The 22,441-nt window shown below is 40.1% G+C and overlaps 1 protein-coding gene across 1 annotated transcript; it reads right to left on the bottom strand.

Moving 5' to 3' along the window:
- Positions 1-325: 325 nt before the first annotated feature.
- On the bottom strand, positions 326-17,331 carry LOC141165619 (sulfate transporter-like). Its single transcript, XM_073651350.1, has 3 exons — positions 17,238-17,331; positions 12,516-13,097; positions 326-4,979 (listed from the first exon to the last, which is right to left on the bottom strand). The coding sequence occupies exons 1-3, from the start codon at positions 17,244-17,246 to the stop codon at positions 3,402-3,404; spliced, it is 2,169 nt and encodes a 722-aa protein (XP_073507451.1). The 5' UTR covers positions 17,247-17,331; the 3' UTR covers positions 326-3,401.
- Positions 17,332-22,441: the final 5,110 nt, after the last annotated feature.

The raw sequence follows: 22,441 nt of genomic DNA, 5'->3' as shown, positions 1-22,441 counted from the left end.
GGTGTCAGCTGTCAGAATCAGCTGACACCCAGTGGCGATCGCACAGAGGCTGTGTGGGCGCGATCGGGTAGACATATCTATACATACCTGGTCATTAAGGCACGGGGCATATAGATATGTCTCACGTCAGAAAGGGGTTAAACAAGAGCCCACAGGGTACAACAAACACACATTTAAGGAGTCAGCTAGAAACCAGTGTCTATAGCTAGAAGCAACTCCATATAGCTATACACTGTAAAAAGGAGGATGTTTGGAGCCTAAAGGTGTTTCAAATATAACAATCTTTAATAAGTACAAATATTAAAAAACATATATGATGCACAGTTAACATTTAAAATGCATGACAGACAAAAAATTGAGCTAATGACTGCATCTGGTGCCAGAGCAATTACAATAGCATAACTCTTGCTGCATAGAAAAATAGGCATGAACATGATGGTCATCCCACTATGGGTGCGATTACAGCGATACCAAATTTATATCGGGTTTTTATGTTTGGCTGTTATCACACACTAAAAGATGTTTTTTTTTTGCAAAAACTAGTTTTTGCATCCCCATATTTTGAGAGCTATAATTTTCCATATTTTGGCCGACATAGTCATGTAAGCACTTTTTTTTTGAAGGATAAGTTGACGTTTTTATTGGTACCATTTTCGGGCACGTTACATATTTTGATCGCTTTCTATTCTGATTTTTGGGAGGCAGAATGAACAAAGCTCACCTATTCAGGAAATGTTTTTTTCATTTTTTTTGTATGCCGTTCCACGTGTGGTAAAGTTTTTAAGCAAGCTTTTTTCTTTTGGTTTATGTTTTGGCGCTTTGATACAATAAAAACTATTTTATAGAAAAAATAATTATTTTTGTATAGCTGTATTGTGAGAGCTATAACTTTTTTACTTTTGTGTTGATAGAGCAAAATGGCAGTTTGCTTTTTGCCGGACAAGATGACGTTTTTAGTGATTCCCTTTTTATTTACATTTGTCTTTTTGATCACGTTTCATCCCACTTTTTGTTTGGAGGAATGATGAAAAAAGCAGAGTGTTTTTTTTACCTGTTTTTATTTTTTTACAGTGTTCACTGAAGGGGTTAACTATTATGACAGTTTTATGGGGCGGGTCGTTCCAGACGCAGCAATACCAAATATGTGTATTTTTTTTCCCCATAAAATTACAAATTTATCAGTACAATACATATATTTTTTATTATTATTTTAAGATTTTTTTTAAAAAATATTTTTACAATTTTTGTTAAACTTTTTTAAACTTTTTTATTGAGTTCCACTATGTGACTTTTTACTTTTACCAGTCTGATTGCAGTTATAAAGCATAGTAACACAGGCGCATTGCTATACTTTGTAACTGTCAGGTCTGCACTGACACAAGTTAGTTAGATCATGCACTGCACATGATCTAACTAACTTTCTAGAGCCTGGTGACCCAAATGTCGCCGATTGGAGAGCAGAGGACGCTTCCTTCCTCTGCATGCCTGCTAAATGCTGCGATCGCTAGGAGATTAGGGGGTTAGAGTGCTGGGAGTGGTGTGGGCACTGCTCTTGGCTTTGAGTGCTGGGTGTCAGTTGTTAGAATCAGCTGATATCCATCAGCAATCGCGCACGCACAGCCTATGTGGGCGCAAAATCGCCTGGACATACTCAGTACATCCAAGGTTGGGAAGCACTTCCCAACCAGGACGTACTGAGTATGTCTAATGTTGTGAAGGGGTTAATGGATTATCTGGTGAGGAATATGTTTATTTATTATTTTTTATTTTACAGTAATAAATGGGTAAAAGAAGGTGCAGAGTTTTTATTTCAAATAAAACAGTGTGTGTTTATTTCAATTAAAGGACTTTTTCAGTGTGTGTCTTTATTTAGTTTTCACTATGAGGTTACTAATGGGGGCATCTTATAGATGCCTCTCCATTACTAACCTGTGGGTTTGCTGTCAGTTGACATTGACATTGCAAAGCTGACATCAACCCCACAACTATTATCCCACTTGCCACTGCACCAGGGCAAATGGGAAGAGCGAGGATAAGCGTCAGAATTGGCACATCTAAAGGATGCACCATTTCTGGTGCGGCTGAGGACTGATGTTTCTAGTCTGGGAGGAGCCCTTTTCTAGGCTATTAATATCAGTCTGTTTAGCCTTTTTCTGTTTATAGGGGGACCCCACATATGTTTATAGGGGGACCCCACATAATTTTTTGGGGGAGGGTCTCCCCTATAATAACCAGTAAAGGCTAAGCAAACAGCTGTTATATGATATTAAATAAATATTAACATGGAAAACAGAAACATAAAAAATGTTTAATTTGTTTAACATAAATAGCAGTATGAAACCGAGTCTGGCTACTGTTCTCGCAGAATGTAGGTTTTACTCTGAAACGGTGTGATGTTTAAGAAAAAAATTACTTTGAAAATACATGGATTTATTGTCTCAACTGACTTGTCCAAGAATTCTCCCAGCCCAAAGCCCAAATCCCTGCCTGACATGTCTCTCCCGGTGTGATGTTTAAGAAAAAAATTACTTTGAAAATACATGGATTTATTGTCTCAACTGACTTGTCCAAGAATTCTCCCAGCCCAAAGCCCAAATCCCTGCCTGACATGTCTCTCCCGATAGACACACAAAGGGAAAGACCTGTCCATCTACGAGAGCACAGCAGAATGAAGATAGTTAAAATCCTGCACTAGTCAATTGAGACAAAGAGTCCCCAGCCTGCTTTTCATAGTATATTTTCTATGAAATCCCGCAGCTGTAGTCTTATTCATGCTGCCTGTTGTTTGAGCAGCATGAACAAAAATTCACGATCTCTTTAGTTAAAGCAATAGGTCATTTTCTGATGATACATTCCATGTAATGAGGTTTTATCATCATGAGCATCTATGATGTGTTCTTCCTTGCCAATAGTTCTTATGTTTTGAAGGACTGTCCCATTAACCAGACTACAAAACGGCAGGATTTTGCTAATCTTTCACAGATTGGCAATTCTACTAGCTCAGCAGCATTCCCAGGCAATAAAGGGATGAGATTTACAACTGTCTCGTAATTTTAACAAATACATCATCAAGCAGTAAAAAATAAAAAAAATACAGATTGTCAGGGTGTGGAAGCTCTGACTTTAGGTTAAGAACCAGTCAATTCTGATAAAATATCATCCTGTTTTATCAGAGAAGTACTCATGCATGTGCATTTATATATAGAAATATAAGAGTGATCTCATGAAGCTAACATATCAGAAAAGAACCCTTCAATGTTTTCATCTTTATCTTGAGTCTTCTTCTCTGCAGTACTATATTTACTTTATTAGCAAATACTTTAATGTTTCCATTAAAAAAGCATTGTAATTAATATCTCACTTTTACAAAAATTATTCTACTATTTGATGCCTTCATTGCCTCATTCGACAGTTGTTGAGAAGAAATTTGCATTATTTATTTCATTTAACCTTGTTCTCTTTTGGAATTTCCTCTCAGCGAATGTGACTGCATCATGAACACTGTGAAATACCTGGACCCCAGCACTGTTATGTGCACCACTAAAGAATTCACCCCTGTGAAGTAAGCGGCGGACTGAGGGATTACAGTTGGCAAGAAACACCCACACACCTATCTCCTCATAGTCATTGCGAACCTCTTTAAACACACTGAGACCTACACTATCTACGAATTGCATGGCACCACAGTCAATTATAAGTGAATGCATATTGATTGCTGGGGTGGATGTCTCGGTAGATTTTTGAGGTTTACATACTGTTTTAATTGCATTTAGCTTTGAAAAAAACATGTGTTTTGCTTGAGCATTGGCTTCACCCTCTTCTTTTTTTAACTTTCTTTTTAATGCCAACACTATCGATGGGTTAACACCAGTTTTTCTATACAAAGACAATTTAAAATAATCCTTGTTAGCATAGTACAGAGAACCATAAAATCGATATATCTTAATATTTGGCACATTATCCAGCTCTTTGTATTTAAACCGGTCTTCATAAATCTCTGTCCCACTGACTTGGCCCAAGAGAGTAGCCCTTGGCCTCTGTGTACGGAAAATCACACAGAGCATAGAAAAGCAGACACCAACCAACAGTCCAATTTCAGTTGTTATCAAGGCAGAAGCCAACATGCTGACCCACCAGACCACGGTGTCTATTTTGCTAATCCTCCACATTTGTGGTGTGTCTCCAAACTTCATAATAGCACCTTTAAGGCTAATAATTGTGATAACTGCTAAAATACAATTTTGTAGTGCATAGAAGAGTGGAGCAATAGCTAAAAGCACAAGTAATAATAATATTGATGTTACAATACCATTGAGTTGTGTGTTGGCACCAGTAGACTCCTTAAGTAGAGTTTTGGCTAGAGCAGCACAACTTGCAAAAGATTGAAAGAAAGATGGGATCACATTACACATGCCAATAGCTATCATCTCCTGGTTAGTACTGATAGTATAACCATATTTTTTAGCAAAAATTTCAGCCAAGGATACTGTCATTGCAAACCCAATTATAGCAATGGGGATTGCATCAGTTGCGATTCTTGGAATCAATTCCCAATGTGGTGCTCTTGGGGGCATAAATCCAGTAGGAATTGTTCCGCAAATGGAGGATTTATACTTGACATTAAAGTTGAAATAATAGGAAACCAAAGTGGCCACAATAATAACAAATAGCTCTACTGGAACTGGAACTTTCAACTTACTCTTAAATTTGTCATTGAGGAATTTGATTGGTAGCATAACAGCTATTGAAACAGTACTTGTTAACAAGTCACAAATGTTAGTGGTTGGTAAGTTTGAGAAAACATCAATCCAAGTCATAATAAGGGACCCTGCACCGTCACGACGAGGAATCTTCAAGCCTAAAAGATATTTCATCTGGGAGGTTACGATGGTAAGTGAAGACCCAGTAACAAAGCCGCTCAGTAAAGGCTCAGATAAATACATGGAGATAAAACCTAGGTGAAAGAGTCCCAAAAGTATCTGAAAAAAAAGAAATCAAGGCTTCAGAAAAAAAATAAGCACAAGTACATCTTAGTTTTCTCTAAAAAAAATAATAAACATTATTGTACACACATTTTTTACATGCTTATATAAGTGCTGTTAATTTTTACAGTCATCATCACTGACCCACTGGAGTTCACCATTTAAATGCCCTATTAGTATATCTCTGGAGTGTGAGAGGAAACCAGAGGACCCAGAGGACCACTACACAAACACGGAGAGAACAAATTCCTTGCAAATGTTGTCCTTGGTGGGATTTGAGGCCAGGACTTCAGTGCTGAAAAGCAACAGCGCTAACCACAGAGCCACCAAGCCACCAAGCCACCCCCTAATTGTAGGTGTAAAACACTAATAATGTTGCATTAACATGTAAAAACGGTTTTTTTTCTGATAGCATATGTAAAACTGCAACACTATTTCATTGTGGATAGGGCTTTCTCAGATATTTTGTATAATATAGGGCTGTCAGTGAGTACCTGATCCAATCTGAATTGTATATACTTTTTTATTGCTTTCTATCTGACTTGACCTCATTAGCCAGGTGTTGTAGTAGAAAAGAGCCCTCACCATTACAGGGAATCTGTCACTAGGTTTTTGCTACCCTGAGAGCATTATGATGTAGGGGGAAAACCCTGATTTCAGTGATGTGTCACTGATTGGGCTTCGTGTTGTATGTATTTTTTTTTTTTTTTTTAACAAAATCACTGTTTTATCTGATGCAGATCTACCAATTCACTCAATGCTGAACATTTTTTTTCCCCAACCACACCACTGATTGACACCATATTGTGTACACTTTGCATAGGGTGGGGCTTTACAGAGCTCAGAAATATGTAAGACAACATGGCAGCAGGTTTACTAGTCCTCTAGTGATTAGTATTGAGGGAATTTGTTCGGCATTTAACATCTGCGTGACAGCGTGGCAAATCAGGAATGTTCGTGGGCTTAGCCGATTTTTTTGCGCGAGCAAGTCGGAACCACGAACATGAACCCGAATTTGAAATGCCGAACAAATTCGCTCAACACTATTAATGATAATCTCCTGCTGATAAAACTATGATTTTATCAAAACTACAATAGACAATCTAATAAGTGACACATTTTCAGAACCAGGGTCTTTGCCTCTGTATTATGCTGCTCTAATATGGGGTAGCAAACACCTGCTGACAAATTCCCTTTAAAGTTAAAATATGGAAATCGAAGAGTCTTGCTCACAGAAACAACCAATTGTTTAATTTAAAGCAAATGTGCAAATCAATTAATCACCATGGGTCTTCCAACGATCACCAAATATTGCAAGGAGGAAGCAGCAACCAGTCGCACAATTAATAGCATCACATGCTGACAATATTAAACAACAGTAAACCATGTAGTAAATCAATGGTCTCGGTCTTTTATCGTGAGAGCTTTGTTATTTTCACAAGTCTCCAGCCAACAAAGAAGATATTAAATGCTGCACCCCTCCTATAAAATCTATATTCCCATACACAACATATGCAATCAAGTAATCCCTATTTAAAATCACCTAAGAAAACAAAAACAAAAAGTCAAATTAAAGGTGTTCTCATTAACTTTTATGTATTGAAGCATTAACTGCATAATGGTTTTGGTCGGATACTGCACTTCTACCCTTATTAATTAGAATGTGTAGTACCCCTCTGCGGCCCCCATACAGTTGATGGAGCTGTGTAGTACCGCTAAACAACTGAGCATATCTAACCACCAGTTTTTTTTATAAAAAATTATAGAAATTCTGTAAGTATATATATATATATATATATATATATATATACTGTATATACTGATGAGCAAAATGGTAACAATGTTTTCAACTTTTGACTTTCAGGCTCTACATCTCACCATCCACTACTGCTTCGAACGTGAAACTACCATCATTTTAAAGACAAATATCTTGGCAATCTCATACATAAATTTGACTTACAACTATTTATCATATGATTAGTTATGCAGATTCTTGTCATGTCACTGCATTGTTACTGTTTTGCTTTTAAAAATCTAAATTAAAATTTTTATTATTTTGTCAATATTTTGTAAATCCACCTTTGGCTTTTAACACTACCTGGATTCTTCTGGCATGTTCTCAATCAGAATCAAACATGTCTCAACCGAAATCTGATCCCAGGTCTCTTCTGCATGTTCCCAAAGTTTAGGCATACTGGTCGACTCACTTGGGTATGTTTACAGTTTTTTCTTCAACTCTACCCACAAGTGTTCGATTGGGTTGAGGTCTTGGGACTGTGGGCCAATCCAGCACCTCTACTTCATTGTCACTGAACGATTTCTTCATTAATCTCGACGTATCTCGACGTATGCTTTGGGTCATTGTCCTACTGGAACACTGTCATCCTTTTTATACCCATAGTACTCGAGTGTACGAAGTAACTCGTCTTGTAGGATACTCACATATAGTTCAGCATTGAGACCACCATCGATCCTGGTCAAGTATCCAATGCCTTTGGCTGTGAAACAACCCCATATCATCAGGCTTCCTCCAGCAAACTTGACAGTTCCTTAAATTTTTCTATCCGTTTGCCCCTTTTTCCCTTGTTTCTTCCAGACCCATTTGCACTCAGAGCGTAGTGTATTGACTTTTGTCTCATCGCTCTAAATCACCTGTTTCCAATCTTCTGCTGTCCACTTTTTGTACTTTTTTGCAAATTTAAGCCGATGCTTCTTATGATGATATTGAAGTCGAGGCTTCTTCACCCTTTTTCAAGCCACCATTCCAGACTTTTGTAACAAGCGTCGCACTGTGCTTGCATGGACGTCTGTGATCTCACTATTGCTAAGCATATTAGCCACCTCCACTGCTGTGTTTGTTGCATCAGACCTTATAGACCTTGTGATGAGCGGACTTGTGATGAAACATGTTGGTGGCAGTGTCCATATGTGGGGCTACGTGGGTGCTCCTGGTGTTGGGGAGCTACAGTTCATTGATGGTATCATGACTTCACAGATGTCATCACTCCTTGCCCTTGATAGATGTGCACTTTTCCAACATGAGAATGATCCAAAACACAAATATAACGCCTCTGTTGCATTTTTGAAGAAGAACGAGCTAAAAGTAATTCAGCAGTGAAGTATGTCTTCTGATCTGAACCCAATCCAACACTTATGAGGAATTCTGAAGAGATAAGTTGAGCAGCACTGTCCATCCAACATTTGGGCTGAAAAAGATGTAATTCTTAAAAAATGTAAAAAGATGACACAATATTTTGCCAACTTGTTCATTCCATGCCTAACAAACTTAATGTTGTCTTTAAAAATCCCTGACGTCATACAAAATACTATAAGTAGTAGTTTTTGATGTTGGGTGCATTCATTTTTGCTTCAACTAATTACAGCAAAACTGATACAAAAATGTAACATTAAAGATGAAACTGCAACCATCTCAGAGATGTCCAGGCCGACCATGGAAGTTAAAGGGGTATTCCCATCTCCAAGATCCTATCCCAATATGTAGTAGAAAGCCAAACCAGGGTGAGTGTTTACCATGACACAACACAGTGTACACTGCAGAGGGATGGCATGCATGGATGCCGTCCACGAAGGAAGCCTCTCCTAAAGCCCATGATAAAAAAAAGCTTGCCTACAATTTGCCAGGAACCATGCTGAAAAATATGAAAACTACTGGGCTCCTATTCTCTGCAGCAATAAGACCAAGACAAATATTTTTGAAACTGGTGACTTCAAAACTCTATGGCGTTTTAAAGGTGAGGGGTGCAAAGAAAAATGCATGTCCCTACAGTAAAATATAGTGCTGGCAGTGTTCTTATTTGGGGCTGCATGAGTGCTGCTGATGTCAGGAAGCTACATTTCATTGATGGTATCATGAATTCACAGATGTTCTGCTTTATATTGAAAGAGAAGATGCTACCATCATTTCGTACCCTTGGCAGACATTCACTTTTCAACATGACAATACAAAACACACACCAAAAGCCACTGTTGCATTTTTGAAGTAGAACGGGGTAAGAGTGATTCAGTGGCCAAGTATGTCTTCTGATCAGTACCCAACCGAACACCTATAGGAAATTTTGAAAAAACAAGTTGAGCATCACTCTCCATCTAAATGTCATTATTGAACAATGGAAAAAGATAGATGTTGCAATATGTCTTTATCTTGTTTATTCCATGCCTAGAAAACTTCGGTGCTTCCGCTGAAAATTATGGTGGTATTCGAAAATGCTAGATGTAATAGTTTTTGATGTGGGGTGTATTCATTTTATCATCAACTAATTTCAGTAGAACTGAAGAATGAAATTAAAGTTATATTATTAAACTTACTTTGATGTTAGGGGTTTAAAAATATTCTGTGAAACTCAGTCGTCAAAATTTTGGAAATAGTACTTGTGTTCATTGTGAAATTGATTAAAATTTTACTTTACAAAGGGGCATTCTTATTTATTCTGAGCACTGCATATATTAGTAATCATTTAATTAAGTAATACGTTTCCTATTGTACTGACCTGAAAAATCATATTGCCAGATCACTTTTACTTCATAATGAACATCATAAAAACACAATTTAAAAAAAAAACAATGACGGAATTGTGTTTTTTCAACATTTCACCTACTTTTAATTTTTCCCTATTTTCCAGTCAATAATATGGTAAAATTATTATTTTTTGTTTGTTTGTTTCTTTTTCAAAACAACAACTCATCTTGCAAAAACAAGGACTCACACAGCTATATTGGAAGGGCCAGTGTCAGCACCCGGCACACCCGGGCAAGTGCCGAGGCCCTGAGCAGGTGGAGGGGCTCAATCACTGTCAGGCACCCCAGCGCGCTATGAGACCCATGAGCGGTACGGTGCCGGTGTCAGCACCCGCTCCCCCCTCAGGGCCCCAGCACAATACTTACCTCTCCCCGTGCCTCTGCAGCAGCTCCGGTCTCTTCCGCGGCTGCTGCACAGTAACGTCTCATGTCAGAGGACGCGGTGATGTCTTTATGCCACGCTCTCTCCTGAGCCGTCACAGGCAGCACTGAGCGGGAAGACGCCAGCACGGGTGAGGGGTCTGCAGCAGCGGCAGCAGGTGAGAAGTGAGGTGACTATTTGATTTTTTTTTATATATGTATGGAGGCATGGGGCATTATATGGTTGGGGGGAGGAACAAGTGACATCCTGCATGGGGCATTATATGGGGGGGGGAGAGGTGATATCCTCCATGGGGCATTAGATGGGGGGAGGGGTGACATCCTGCATGGGGCATTATATGGGGGGGCAAAGTGACATCCTGAATGGGGCATTTTATGGGGGGAGAGGTGACATCCTGCATGGGGCATTATATGGGGGAGCTGACATCCTGCATGGGGCATTATATGGGGGGAGGTGACATCCAGCATGGGGCATTATATGAGGGAAGAGGTGACATCCTGCATGGGGCATTATATGGGGGGGAGAGGTGACATCCTGCATGGGTCATTATATGGGGGAGGGAGAGGTGACATCCTGCATGGGGCATTATATGATGGGAGAGGTGACCTCCTGCATGAAGCAATATGTGGGGGGAGAGGTGACCTCCTGCATGGGGCATTATATGGGGAGGAGAGGTGACATCCTGTATGGGGCATTATATGGGGGGAAGTGATATCCTGCATTGGGTATTATATGGGGGGGAGAAGTGACATCCTGCATGGGACATTATAAGAGGGGTGACATCCTGCATGGGGCATTATATGGGGGGAGAGGTGACATCCTGCATGGGGCATTATATAGAGGGGTGACATCCTGCTTGGGGCATTATATTGGGGTGGAGGTGACATCCTGCATGGGGCATTATATGGGGGGGAGGGGTGACATCCTGCATGGGGCATTATATGGGGGTTAACATCCTGCATGGGGCATTATATGGGGGGGCAGGGTGACATCCTGCATGGGGCATTTTATGGGAGGAGAGGTGACATCCTGCATGGGGCATTATATGGGGGGGTTGACATCCTGCATGGGGCATTATATGGGGGGGGAGAGGTGACATCCTGCATGGGGCATTATATGGGGGGGTGGGGTGATATCCTGCATGGGGCATTTTATTGGGGGAGAGGTGACGTCCTGCATTGGGCATTATATGGGGGGGTTGACATCCTGCATGGGACATTATAAGGGGGGGAGAGGTGACATCCTGCATGGGGCATTATATGGGGGGTGACCTCCTGCATGGGGCATTATATGGGGGGAGAGGTGACATCCTGCTTGGGGCATTATATGGGGGGAAGAGGTGACATTCTGCATGCTGCATTATATGGGGGGAGAGGTGACATCCTGCATGGGGCATTTTAAGGTGGGGGGTGACATCCTGCATAGGGCATTATGAGGGGCCAGTATTCTGTATGTAGCGTTATAAGGGGGCCAGTATCCTGTATGGAGCATTATATGGGGACCAGTATCCTGTATGGAGCGTTATATGGGGACCAGTATCCTGTATGGAGCGTTACATGGGGACCCCTATCCTGTATGGAGCATTATATGGGGACCAGTATCCTGTATGGAGTGTTATATGGGACCAGTATTCTGCATGGAGCAATATATGGGGCCCATAATACTGTATGGAGGACTATACTGTCCGGTCTGCACTGTGCATTGAGAGAATTTGACGGTTTCTGAGCTATTGTAAAATTTACAATAGATATTGCTCATATAAAGTAAAATCTTCGGCATTGTACTATATATATATATTTCTCTGCGGTATCTGTGCATCATGAATCGTGGTATGTGTTAAAGGGGCCCACTGAGACTCTTTCGCCCAGGGCCCACAAAAACCTGGAGCTGGCCCTGTATGTTGGTATAAAAATAAAAAAAAGTTATGGCTCTCGGAGGAGGAAAAAATGGCAAAATGACTCTGGTAGGATGGGGTTAAGGCTCAAAATATAGAGGTCAATAAAAGCTTAGGTTAAGTGAGGCATCTTTATGCACAACCAATATAAAAAGCTTGCATTATTCTATATGTTACAAGATGCCTCCTGACATCTCTAACATTACTTAGAATATTGTGATTACTTTTAGCTGCAAATTATGTTTTTTTTATGGTAATTTGTATCCTGTGTTATCAATTAGAATGACGTATACTATATTTCCATGACAGTTATAGCCAAAGAGAATGACGAAAGAGAATCCAAAGACATTTGAAGAGGTAATCTTGTTCTCTATATCCTTAGCAGGGAATGGAGAGGTGATTTGAAAGTTATCTTTTTGTCTCATTTGGAGTCATCTGAACAAAGTTTCTAGTAGTTTGATCATTTGAAACAGCAAAGAGACATTATTACCTGAAAATGACCAGTCATTATTAGGCACATGTATTATTGTGACAATATGATTACTTGCTGCAAAGTACAAGCACATTTCTTATAATGTAAGAACAGCTTACAAAGTGATAGTACATGGCCTTTTTTGCCCACATACTAAACTTCTTACCATGTTGGAATCAAAATTTTGTAGTCCACTCAGCTAAAATTTGAAGATAAGAAAGTATGGCATAATGGGAATCTCCAACTTACCTGGTAAACTCCAGCCATGAAAGTTAAAGCTGTGGCCACTTTAATTGCATAACAGCCTCGACCACAAACTGTTCCATTATCAGCAATCGTTGAATTTAATATGATGTCCCCCTCCTCTGGAAAACCTGCAGCTCGGAGCTGCTTGTTCACAGACTGGCCTACCATCAGACACAATACCCCAAATGTACCAACACAATTGTGACGAGATGAAGCCATAAGAAAATAGATGATACAGCAAAAAAAATTAGTGTATAGGCCATAAATAGGATCTTGGCTTGCCAACAGAGAATACGCAATGGCCTGAGGAATGGTCACAATGCCAACTATGATGCCAGACACAATGTCACCTGGTAAATATTCCTTAACTTTGTAGCGAGGAAGCCAGGTAAGCACGGGGAATAGTTCAAAGAGAAATCTGCCTAATTTTCCTGGGCTATTTATACAACATTTTTTAGTTTTCTCCCAAATGACTACTTTGGGATCGAGTGCTGGCTTGATTTGCTCTTCAAGTTCCACTGATTTATAAGTAAGTGACATCTGGTCAGTGAATTCATTCTTGATAGGATAATCAGAATCCATACACTAGAATAAAAAAAAATATTATATTTAATCAGTGTTACAACTGCCTGTAGTAGTAATAATAATGATGCATTCAAATTGACAGTAGGTCATCAATTTTTTGACAATTATTTTCTGACTGCTTTACAAAAAACACCAAAATATTTAAGACAGAGCCATGCAATTTTTTAATACATTTTTACTGAAACAGTTAAGAGTCTTAGTAAACATGTGCAAAATTGTCAGGCCTAGATCACAGCCTCTTAACATGTTTGGAACCGGAGATGTATATTTAATAGTAATTCATGTTTTTCTTAAATGTAAATGAGCTGGTCCAGGCTATGGACTGGACACTGATCTATATAAGAATGTGTCTCCAGAGATTATTTTTAACAAAAGGGGTCGTTATTAGTGTGAAACATGTAACTAACACAGAACAGTAGAACTGAATTTTGTCTCCTTACAAACATAATTGCTGCATTTTTCACAGCTTTGTCACAGCTAATGCAGGGATTGCCTAACAAATAGGTAATCCATGCATGTGTTGCGGCTGTCAAAAAGCCGCGAGACATGCAGCTGCAGCTACTCAAACCTATTTTTTGAGCGCGCTAAAGGTGCTCGGTTAGCACGCCAAAGGTGCTCGGTTTGCACCTGAGCGTGCTCAGATAACCCCTTATCCAAGCACATTCATGCATCACTAGTAATAATGTAAAAACCAACAAAATAAATGTAAAAAGAAAATTGTGGAAAAATGTTTCACCACTAAAAACAGAGGTTGTATGTAAAAACAAAAATGAATAAAATAAAGTAAATATAATTCACATCTGCAATGAGACAAACTATAAAACTGTCACTTTATTTATCTCATATGGTAAACATTGCAAAAAAATAAATAAATATTGAAAACCATACTGACACAGAAAAAAACAATAAAAAACGATCAAAAAGTTGTATGTAAAATTAAATGGTATCAATGAAAATTAAATCTTGTCATGAAAAAAAAACAAGCCCTCATATGGCTTTGTTGTTAGAAATATAAAGTTGTGGGTGTCAGAATATGGTAAAATAAAAATAAAATATTTTTTGTAAAAAAAGTGTGTAAAAGCTGCAAAACATAAAACATAAAAGTGCAATATATATATCTCATGTCATCATTCATAATGACCTAAACAACATATCGACCTAAACAACAAAACTGTCTCATCATTTGTACTGTGCAGTGAACAGTGTAAAAAATAAAAACAATTACTGATTTGTTGGTTTTTGTTTATTCATCCTCTGGAAAATCTGAATAAAAAATGACCAAAAAGTGCTGTGTACCGCAAAATGCTACCAATACAATCTTCAACTCATCCCACAAAAAGCAAGAGCTTGTAAATGGAAAAAAATAAGTCATGTTTCATGTTGCTGGTAGCTCAAAGACTTTGGAAAAGTGACATGGCTTTCCCCCCAAAAAAATCCAGCAAAATCTGCACTCCTAAATCCAAATCAAATCCCATCGTTCTGAGATGCACAATGTGCCTAAATAAACTTTAGTTAGCGCCCACGTGTATGGCAATGGCGAAGTAAGAACACATTTAACAATTTACAAGGTGCATTTCTCGAAAAGCACAAGCTGGGTACAATGTATTGGACACTAAACTGGCATCTTTTCAATTTTCACACTGCATTATATATTCTGTGTTTTTTTCTAGAAAACATTTGTGGGAACAAAATAGTCACTGTACTTAAATTCACAAAGCTGTGTAATTTGCAAAATGGGTTCTCTTTGGGGGATTTTCTAATGTTCTAGCACACTGGGGCTCTGCAAATAAACTATTACAACAAAATCTGCATTCTAAAAGTCAATAACTATCTGTGTATATTATAAACTATCATTAGTCAGATATACCAAGTGACTACTTTTATGTATAAAACAATACTTTATTGAAAATTTAATTTAGAACATATAGTAAATCCAGGTAACTCAATGTGAAAGGGCATAAGAGCAAATATATTAACAAACTGTAAGGACTCAGCTCCTATACATATGTCAATGCTGTTTAATGATTCTCTGATTCATGTCATGCTTATCCTAATATCAATAGCAGTGGAGAGATGCCAGCCATATAAATAAATCATAATACCTACATCATAGTATGCCGAGCTGCTCATGGACGTCCTGTCACAATGCCATCTTATGTCCTACTACCCTGACGCACGTTTCAAGCCTCTTCTTCAGGGGGCCCCCTGAAGATGAGGGGCCCCCCTGAAGCTGTATACATTTTATACATAAAAGTAGTCACTTGGTATATATGACTAATGTTAGTCTATGATATACACAGATAATTATTTACAGAGGGAGTGACACTGTCCAATATAGTGATTATTGAGGCTGGAACCTTGTTGCTGATTTATGATTCTAAAAGTCAAGTAGTGCTCCTTACTTCTAAACCTTCTTGGACGACCAAACAGTAGTTTCTGATCACATATTAGGTATCCCTATGTAACAAATTGCGTAACAATTTGTGGGGTTCATTTTCACCTATTATCCCTCGTAAAAAAAGCATTTGCAGCTAATATAGCATTTTAGTGACATTAATGTAATTTTTTATTTCTATGAGCCCAATGTTATAAATTTGTACACTTTTTATTTTTTTCATTTCACTTTGGATTAATTGATGTGAAGCACTTGAAAGGTTCACTAACTTGTGGACAGCAATTTTAAATAATTTGAGGTCTTCAGTTTTTATAAAAGTATCACTTTTTTGGTTTTTACCCTAAATAGGCCCCTCAAAGTCACTTCAATCCTGAATAGGTAAGTAAAAAATATAGATTTTGTAATTTTCCTTGAAAAAATATAAAATCACTACGAACATTTTTGCCCATCTACTATCTTAAAGGGGTATTCCAATCTCCAAGATCCTATCCCAATATGTAGTAGGTGTAATAATAATAATATTAGCAAATATCTCCAATTAGAAATGTAGTATACTATTTTTGATTCACTTTACCACTTATCTCATGTGCAGGCATTGCAGGACCTTAGGTATCTATGGTTACAACCACTAGCAGCTAGCTAACTAACTGTCACTTTATCAGTGGACGTAACCATGGATACCTAAGGTGCTGCAATGCCTGCACATGAGGAAAGAGACATAGCGAATCAAAAATACTATACTACATTTCTAATTGGAGGAATTTGCTAATATTATTATTATTACACCTACTACATATTGGGATAGGATCTTGGAAAAGGGAATACCCCTTTAACTAAATAAAATGACATTTGAAAAATTATGTTGGCATAAAGTATGGTAAATGTAATGTCTTAGCTATTTTTAATGGCATGACCATGTGGAATAATAGCATAAACATTCAAAGTTTGAGAGTTGATATTTTTCCTAATTATTGTTACATTTTTAGCTATTTTCATAAAAATAAACACAAGAGATATTGACCTAAATTTACCACTAAGATAAAGTACAATTTGTAACAGAAATAACCTCCAAATTATTGGGTTATTTTGAAGCATTGCAAAGTTTTTATCACATTTTGGAATTGAAAAACAGAAGTTAGTTATGAAGGCCAAAATTGGCTTGATCCGTAACTGATTAAATCTTCTTTAGCTCTCCTATATCCTTTTTCCACGTGAAGCATAAAAGTAAATCACATATTTGCAATGTGGTCTTACAATAGATACGTAGATGGGTAATATTTCATTTGTATCCTGAATTGTTTTTATCTCTCTTTAATACGTCCAAAATTGTAAGTGCTTTTGCAACTGCTGCTTGACATTGAGCACTGCTTCTTAGCTTACTTATAACTAGTACATTCAAGTCCATAAATTGTACTATTATTAAAAGAACAAATAAGAAATTGATAATATTCATTACCTAGAACAAGCATACCACTGCTGGTATATGTACAACAGACATTTCATTGTGATAAATAATATAATTGATATGTCTTTTCTCATAACCTATATCTCCAGATATATCACCAAACAATGTTCTTATTTGAAATAAAAACTTTTGCATTTGAGGCCATAAATAAATCTCAATAAATCTCAATAGACAACTAGTAATGTAAATTTTGTGTTTGTAGTATTTTTAAAAAACATCCACAGAAAGAAAAACATTATTCTACAGAATAGTCAAATTACATGCCAACAAAATGTCAAACCTGAGCCATCGTTGGTCAACTTGCTAAAATTTGGTTACTCTCAGCTGATCTCCTATCGCAGTCAACAGTCTCATTTATATAACTTGACACACATATATATATATATATATATCCTGGATGATATGGTAGATGGGAAATTATCACTTCAGTGAAAACAAATATAGAGTTCTCTGTAATTTTCCAAAACAGCTTGTGAAATAAAAAGTAAAAACAAAAGGTGCACGTGTGTTATCCTCAAGGTATTAGCATAACATATGCCAAGAAATTTTTATTGCTTGATTACAGGTGGCATAATACTGAATTTCATATGTTTTGTTGTGTTTGAACACAGCATAATTACTATCTCTTTGTAATTGGTATTAAGTTTGTATGCGAACAGCATCATCACACTACATCAGATGGGCCAGTAATTCCTGCGACATTTATTTGTATGTTATCAAATATATGATTATTGTAAGACTTCTAAGAGAATAAAGGCAGCGCTCTCTGTCCAAATAAAACATATTTTATTACAAAATCATTAAAAAATGGAATCAGGAGAATACAGGTGCAAGAGAGGGACGACGGACGTTTCGCACACAATGGTGCTTCAACGGGTTCAAACTTAAACTGACATGGGGGAACCTCCTCTTTATAAGGAACACACCCCATTCATATTCAATGGTGTGAAAATCACATATAATAATAATAACGCAAAATTAAAAAAAAAAACATTTAATACTATGAAAATACCGACATATCAATTTTGTCATTAAAACCCAGTGGTCCTAGTGATTTTGTTTTATAATCCATTTGGCTTGCCTTCTAAGAATAGTTTATTATGGTTACCTCCCTGATCCGAAAGGTTAACCCTCCCTATCCCTGAAAATCTTAAAACTTCAGGATTGGACTGATGATATTCACATACAGTATATGCTGTATGAGTCTTGTGTAGTGATGGGCAAGCACTAAAATGCTCGGGTGCTCGATGCTCAGGTTGAGCACATTGGAATACTCAGGTGCTCAACCCGAGCAATGAGCCCAATGTAAGTCTATGGGAAACTCGAGCATTTTTCAGGTGGCTCCCCCCGGCGGTCTGCAGAGGGCCTAAAAATTGCCCAAATCGATGGGAACAGTGCTCAAATGACATGGGAACAGCATGGGGAAGACCCCTGGAAGCATTTCTGACTCCCAAGTCACTTCTGTCCACAACATTGTCAGAGGTATTACGCCACTTTTACGGACTCACAATTAAACATACAAAAACTAAACCAAAATGGATTTTCCTGGGAAATATGTTAAGGAACATCCTTTCCAGGGTAATGAATTGTATATAAAGCAAAATAAATACCCAAAACAAAAAATGCTCCTCCACACCTTTGGCTATGTTCACATGTAGCATTTTTGATGCGTTTTTGCATTGCTTTCAACCAAGACAAATGCATTCACCAGGAAATGTCATTTTAACATTTTACAACCTTATCTGGCCATGTGGTGTGTGAGATATTATCAGACACATTGTGTTTCATTTATGAAGGAGGGACTCTGAAAGTCACAAAGCCTATTTTTATAGGGCCATCAGGCGGCCTTTACTATTCTTAAAGGGCCAGCAGTCGGCCCTCACTATTCTTAGAGAGCCATCAGCCGGCAATGTTTTATTGTTCCGATTACTAAAGAGTGGGTCTCCTATACTGTTATTGCATATGCAGTGAGTGGCAGGGCTGCCCAAAATTTGGATGCACCCCAATACCACTTTGAAGAGACTTAGAGGAGGGCCTCTTGAAAACAATGTTCCCATTATTAGGAAGTAGGTCTCCCATTGTGTTTGCCTATGCAGTGAATGCAGGGGTTGTCAAAAATTTGGAGGCACTCCAATGCCCCTTGGAAGAGACGTGGAGGTCAGAAGGCCTCCTGAAAACAATGTTCCCATTATTAGGAAGTATGTCTCCCATTGTGTTTGCCTATTCAGTGAATGCAAGAATTGCCAAAAATTTGGAGGTACTCCAATGCCCCTTGGAAGAGACGTAGAGGAGGGCCTCATAAAAAATGTTCCCATTAGAAAGGAACAAGTCTCCTATACTTGTAATGCCCATGACCTAAGTGTATGGGCTGACAAACATTTAACCCTGGGGGGTATACATGAACATACTGTATAAAAAATTTTTTTTTACAGGCGTCATAAACACCCTTTAAAAAAATGATGTGGGTGTTGCATCACGGACCACGGTCACCCTAGTGATATGGTGGTGGAGGATGAGGATGAGGAGAAGGAGGAGGACAAGAGCAAATAGCCAAAATCAGGAAGCGTATACCCATGTGTGGGTGTGAAGAGGTGCATAGAAACACACCTCCATAAAAAAGACACTGGATTTGAGTTTATGTCACGCTGCTATCATTCGGTGGTGTTGAGAAGTCTGGCCCAATCCAGCCCTTGTTCATTTTTATAACAGTCAGCCTGTCAGCATTTTCAGTTGACAGGCGGATGCGCTTATCAGTTATAATTCCACCAGCGGCACTAAAAACCCACTCTGATAAAACGCTGGCGGCATAGCAGGCAAGGACCTCCAAGGCATAGAGAGTGTTACGGATCCGGGTGGTGGAACCTCTGTGCTGCAGTGCAAGGAGGGACCAGAGGGGCATAACTACGTATCAACTCGGACTGACCAAGGTCGCACGGCGGCTCAATCAACTCCATAAACCAGGGAAGGACCTAGCAGAGGGACCATGTGCTACTCTGGACCAGTCCTTTTATGAGAGCAGGTGACTCCCATGGGTCAGAAGGCAGGGACTGACCGGTACAGCAGATGAGCACGGCAGGTTGGCTGACGGCTGATCTGGAAGACGGACTGGCATACACCACGGGTAACTGGCAGGAGCCTCCAGGTAGGCTGGCTGGTAGGCACGGCAGGTAACTGGTACGTTCTCCAGGTAGGCAGGCAAGCCTGGCCCATAGACAGACTGGCGGGTTGGACTGGTAGTCAGGCTGGCGGACAGGACTGGTAGTCAGGCTGGCGGACTGGACTAGTAGTCAGGCTGGCGGACCAGACTGGTAGTCAGGCTGGCCGACCGGACTGGTAGTCAGGCTGGCGGACCGGACTGGTAGTCAGGCTGGCGGACTGGACTGGTAGTCAGGCTGGCAGACTGGACTGGTAGTCAGACTAGCAGCGGGACCTGAAGGCTAAAGCAGAGTTTAGAACACAGAGTTACAACCTTGCATGGGCACCTCCATTTTGGAGGAGGTGCCTTTTATATGAGAGGTCCTCCGGCCATTGGCCGGGGACTCCTTAGGACGGCACCAGGAGGGCCGGAAGACGCCGGGCCCGGAGCGCGGTTGTAAGGAGGACGGCATCTCTGCCTGTCAGGGAGCAGAGACGCCGATGCTACAGTACCCCCCCTTTAGGCCCCCCTCTTCTTTAGGTCCGAAAAACATTTTTTAAGAAGAAGCAGGGCGTGGATGTTCTCCCTGGGTTCCCAAGTTCTCTCCTCTGGGCCATACCCCTTCCAATCCACCAGAAAAGAGGTTTTTCCTCTTACCCTCTTGGTGGCCAGAATGTTCTCTACCTCATAGATGTCCTCAGTGGAGATAGATGTCCTCAGTGGAGACCAGAGCTGGGGAAGTACCTGGATTGTCGGAAAAAGAATTAAGAACAACCGGTTTGAGGAGAGATACGTGGAAGGAGTTGGGAATCTGTAAGGTGGCCGGGAGTTTTAACTTGTAGGCCACTGGATTGATTTGCTTGAGGACTTCAAATGGACCGATGAACCGTGGACCCAACCTATAGGAGGGTATTTTGAGACGAACATGTTTGGAGGAGAGCCAAACCTTGTCTCCCGGACAGAATTGAGGTGGATTCAGACGTCTCTTAGCATGTCTTTTCATGCGCTCAGAGGATTGAAGAAGTGCGGATCTAGTGTCCTCCCAAATGGTGGAAAATTCGCTGACCAGAGACTCCTCAGCTAGAATTGTCCACTGAAGCCGAGACGGGAAACGGAATGCGGGGGTGTTGACCGTAGACCACAAAGAACGGGGACTTGTAAGAAGATTCGCTCACATGGTTATTATAGGAGAACTTGGCCGATGGTAGGAGCTCTACCCAATTGGTATGGTGAGCCTTGACGAAGTGCCAGAGGAAGTTGGTAAGGATCTGGTTGATACGTTTCACTTGGCCATTGGACTGAGGATGATAAGCAGAGGAGAAATCCAGAGAGACATCCAGCAGCTTACACGTAGCTCTCCAGAAGCGCGAAGTGAACTGGACCCCTCGATCAGACACAATGTGGAGGGGTAGGCCGTGGAGACGAAAGATGTGATGGATGAAGTCCTTAGCCAGCACAGATGCAGAAGGGAGACCAGGCAGAGGGATAAAGTGGGCCATTTTAGAAAAGCAGTCAGCGACCACCCAAATGACAGTACAACCGGCAGAAACAGGGAGATCAGTAATAAAGTCCATAGCAATGTGTTTAAACGGGGCAGCAGGTATGGGAAGAGGCAGGAGACGGCCGGCTGGAAGATGTGTGGGAACCTTGCTGCGGGCACAGGATGAAAAGGCCGTGACAAAGTCTACAACATCCTTGCGCAGGGAAGGCCACCAGTAATGCCGGGTAATGAGGAGGAAGGTCCTTCGCTGGTCAGCATGGCCGGCTGATTTAGATGAATGACCCCAGTGAAGAGCCTTCTTACGATCCGGAACCGCTACAAATGTCTTACCGGGTGGGAGATGAGACAGGTCAAAGGGAGCCACATTCATCGCTTTTGGAGGGATCGATGACATGCATAGGCTCCTCCCCTTGATCCGAAGACAGGAAGGATCGGGACAAAGCGTCGGCTTTAACGTTCTTGTCCCCAGGGCAGTAATGAAGGGTAAAGTTGAAACGGGCGAAGAACAAAGACCACTGAGCCTGATGTGGATTGAGTCTTTGGGCATTTTGTAGATATGCCAGGTTTTTGTGGTCAGTATAGATGACCACCGGGTGCAGAGCCCCCTCTAGCAGGTAACGCCACTCCTCCAGCGCCAATTTTATGGCTAGCAGTTCTCAGTCTCCTATGGAATAGTTGCGCTCGGACGAGGAGAAGAGCTTGGAGAAGAAGCCACAGGTTACCATTCTCCCGGACGGAGATTTCAGGGTGAGCACCGCTCCGGCTCCGGAAAAGAAAGCATCAACCTCCAGAAAGAACTGTTTGTTGCAATCCGGATGGTGCAGCACCGGGGCAGAAGAGAAGGCTT

Source organism: Phyllobates terribilis, unplaced genomic scaffold, assembly GCF_046119375.1.
Source record: "Phyllobates terribilis strain yellow unplaced genomic scaffold, ASM4611937v1 Scaffold_11__3_contigs__length_659146591, whole genome shotgun sequence".
Taxonomy (NCBI): Eukaryota; Metazoa; Chordata; class Amphibia; order Anura; family Dendrobatidae; genus Phyllobates; species Phyllobates terribilis.
The sequence above is the reverse complement of the archived record's forward strand: the minus strand, read 5'-3'. Positions and strand labels throughout refer to the sequence as shown.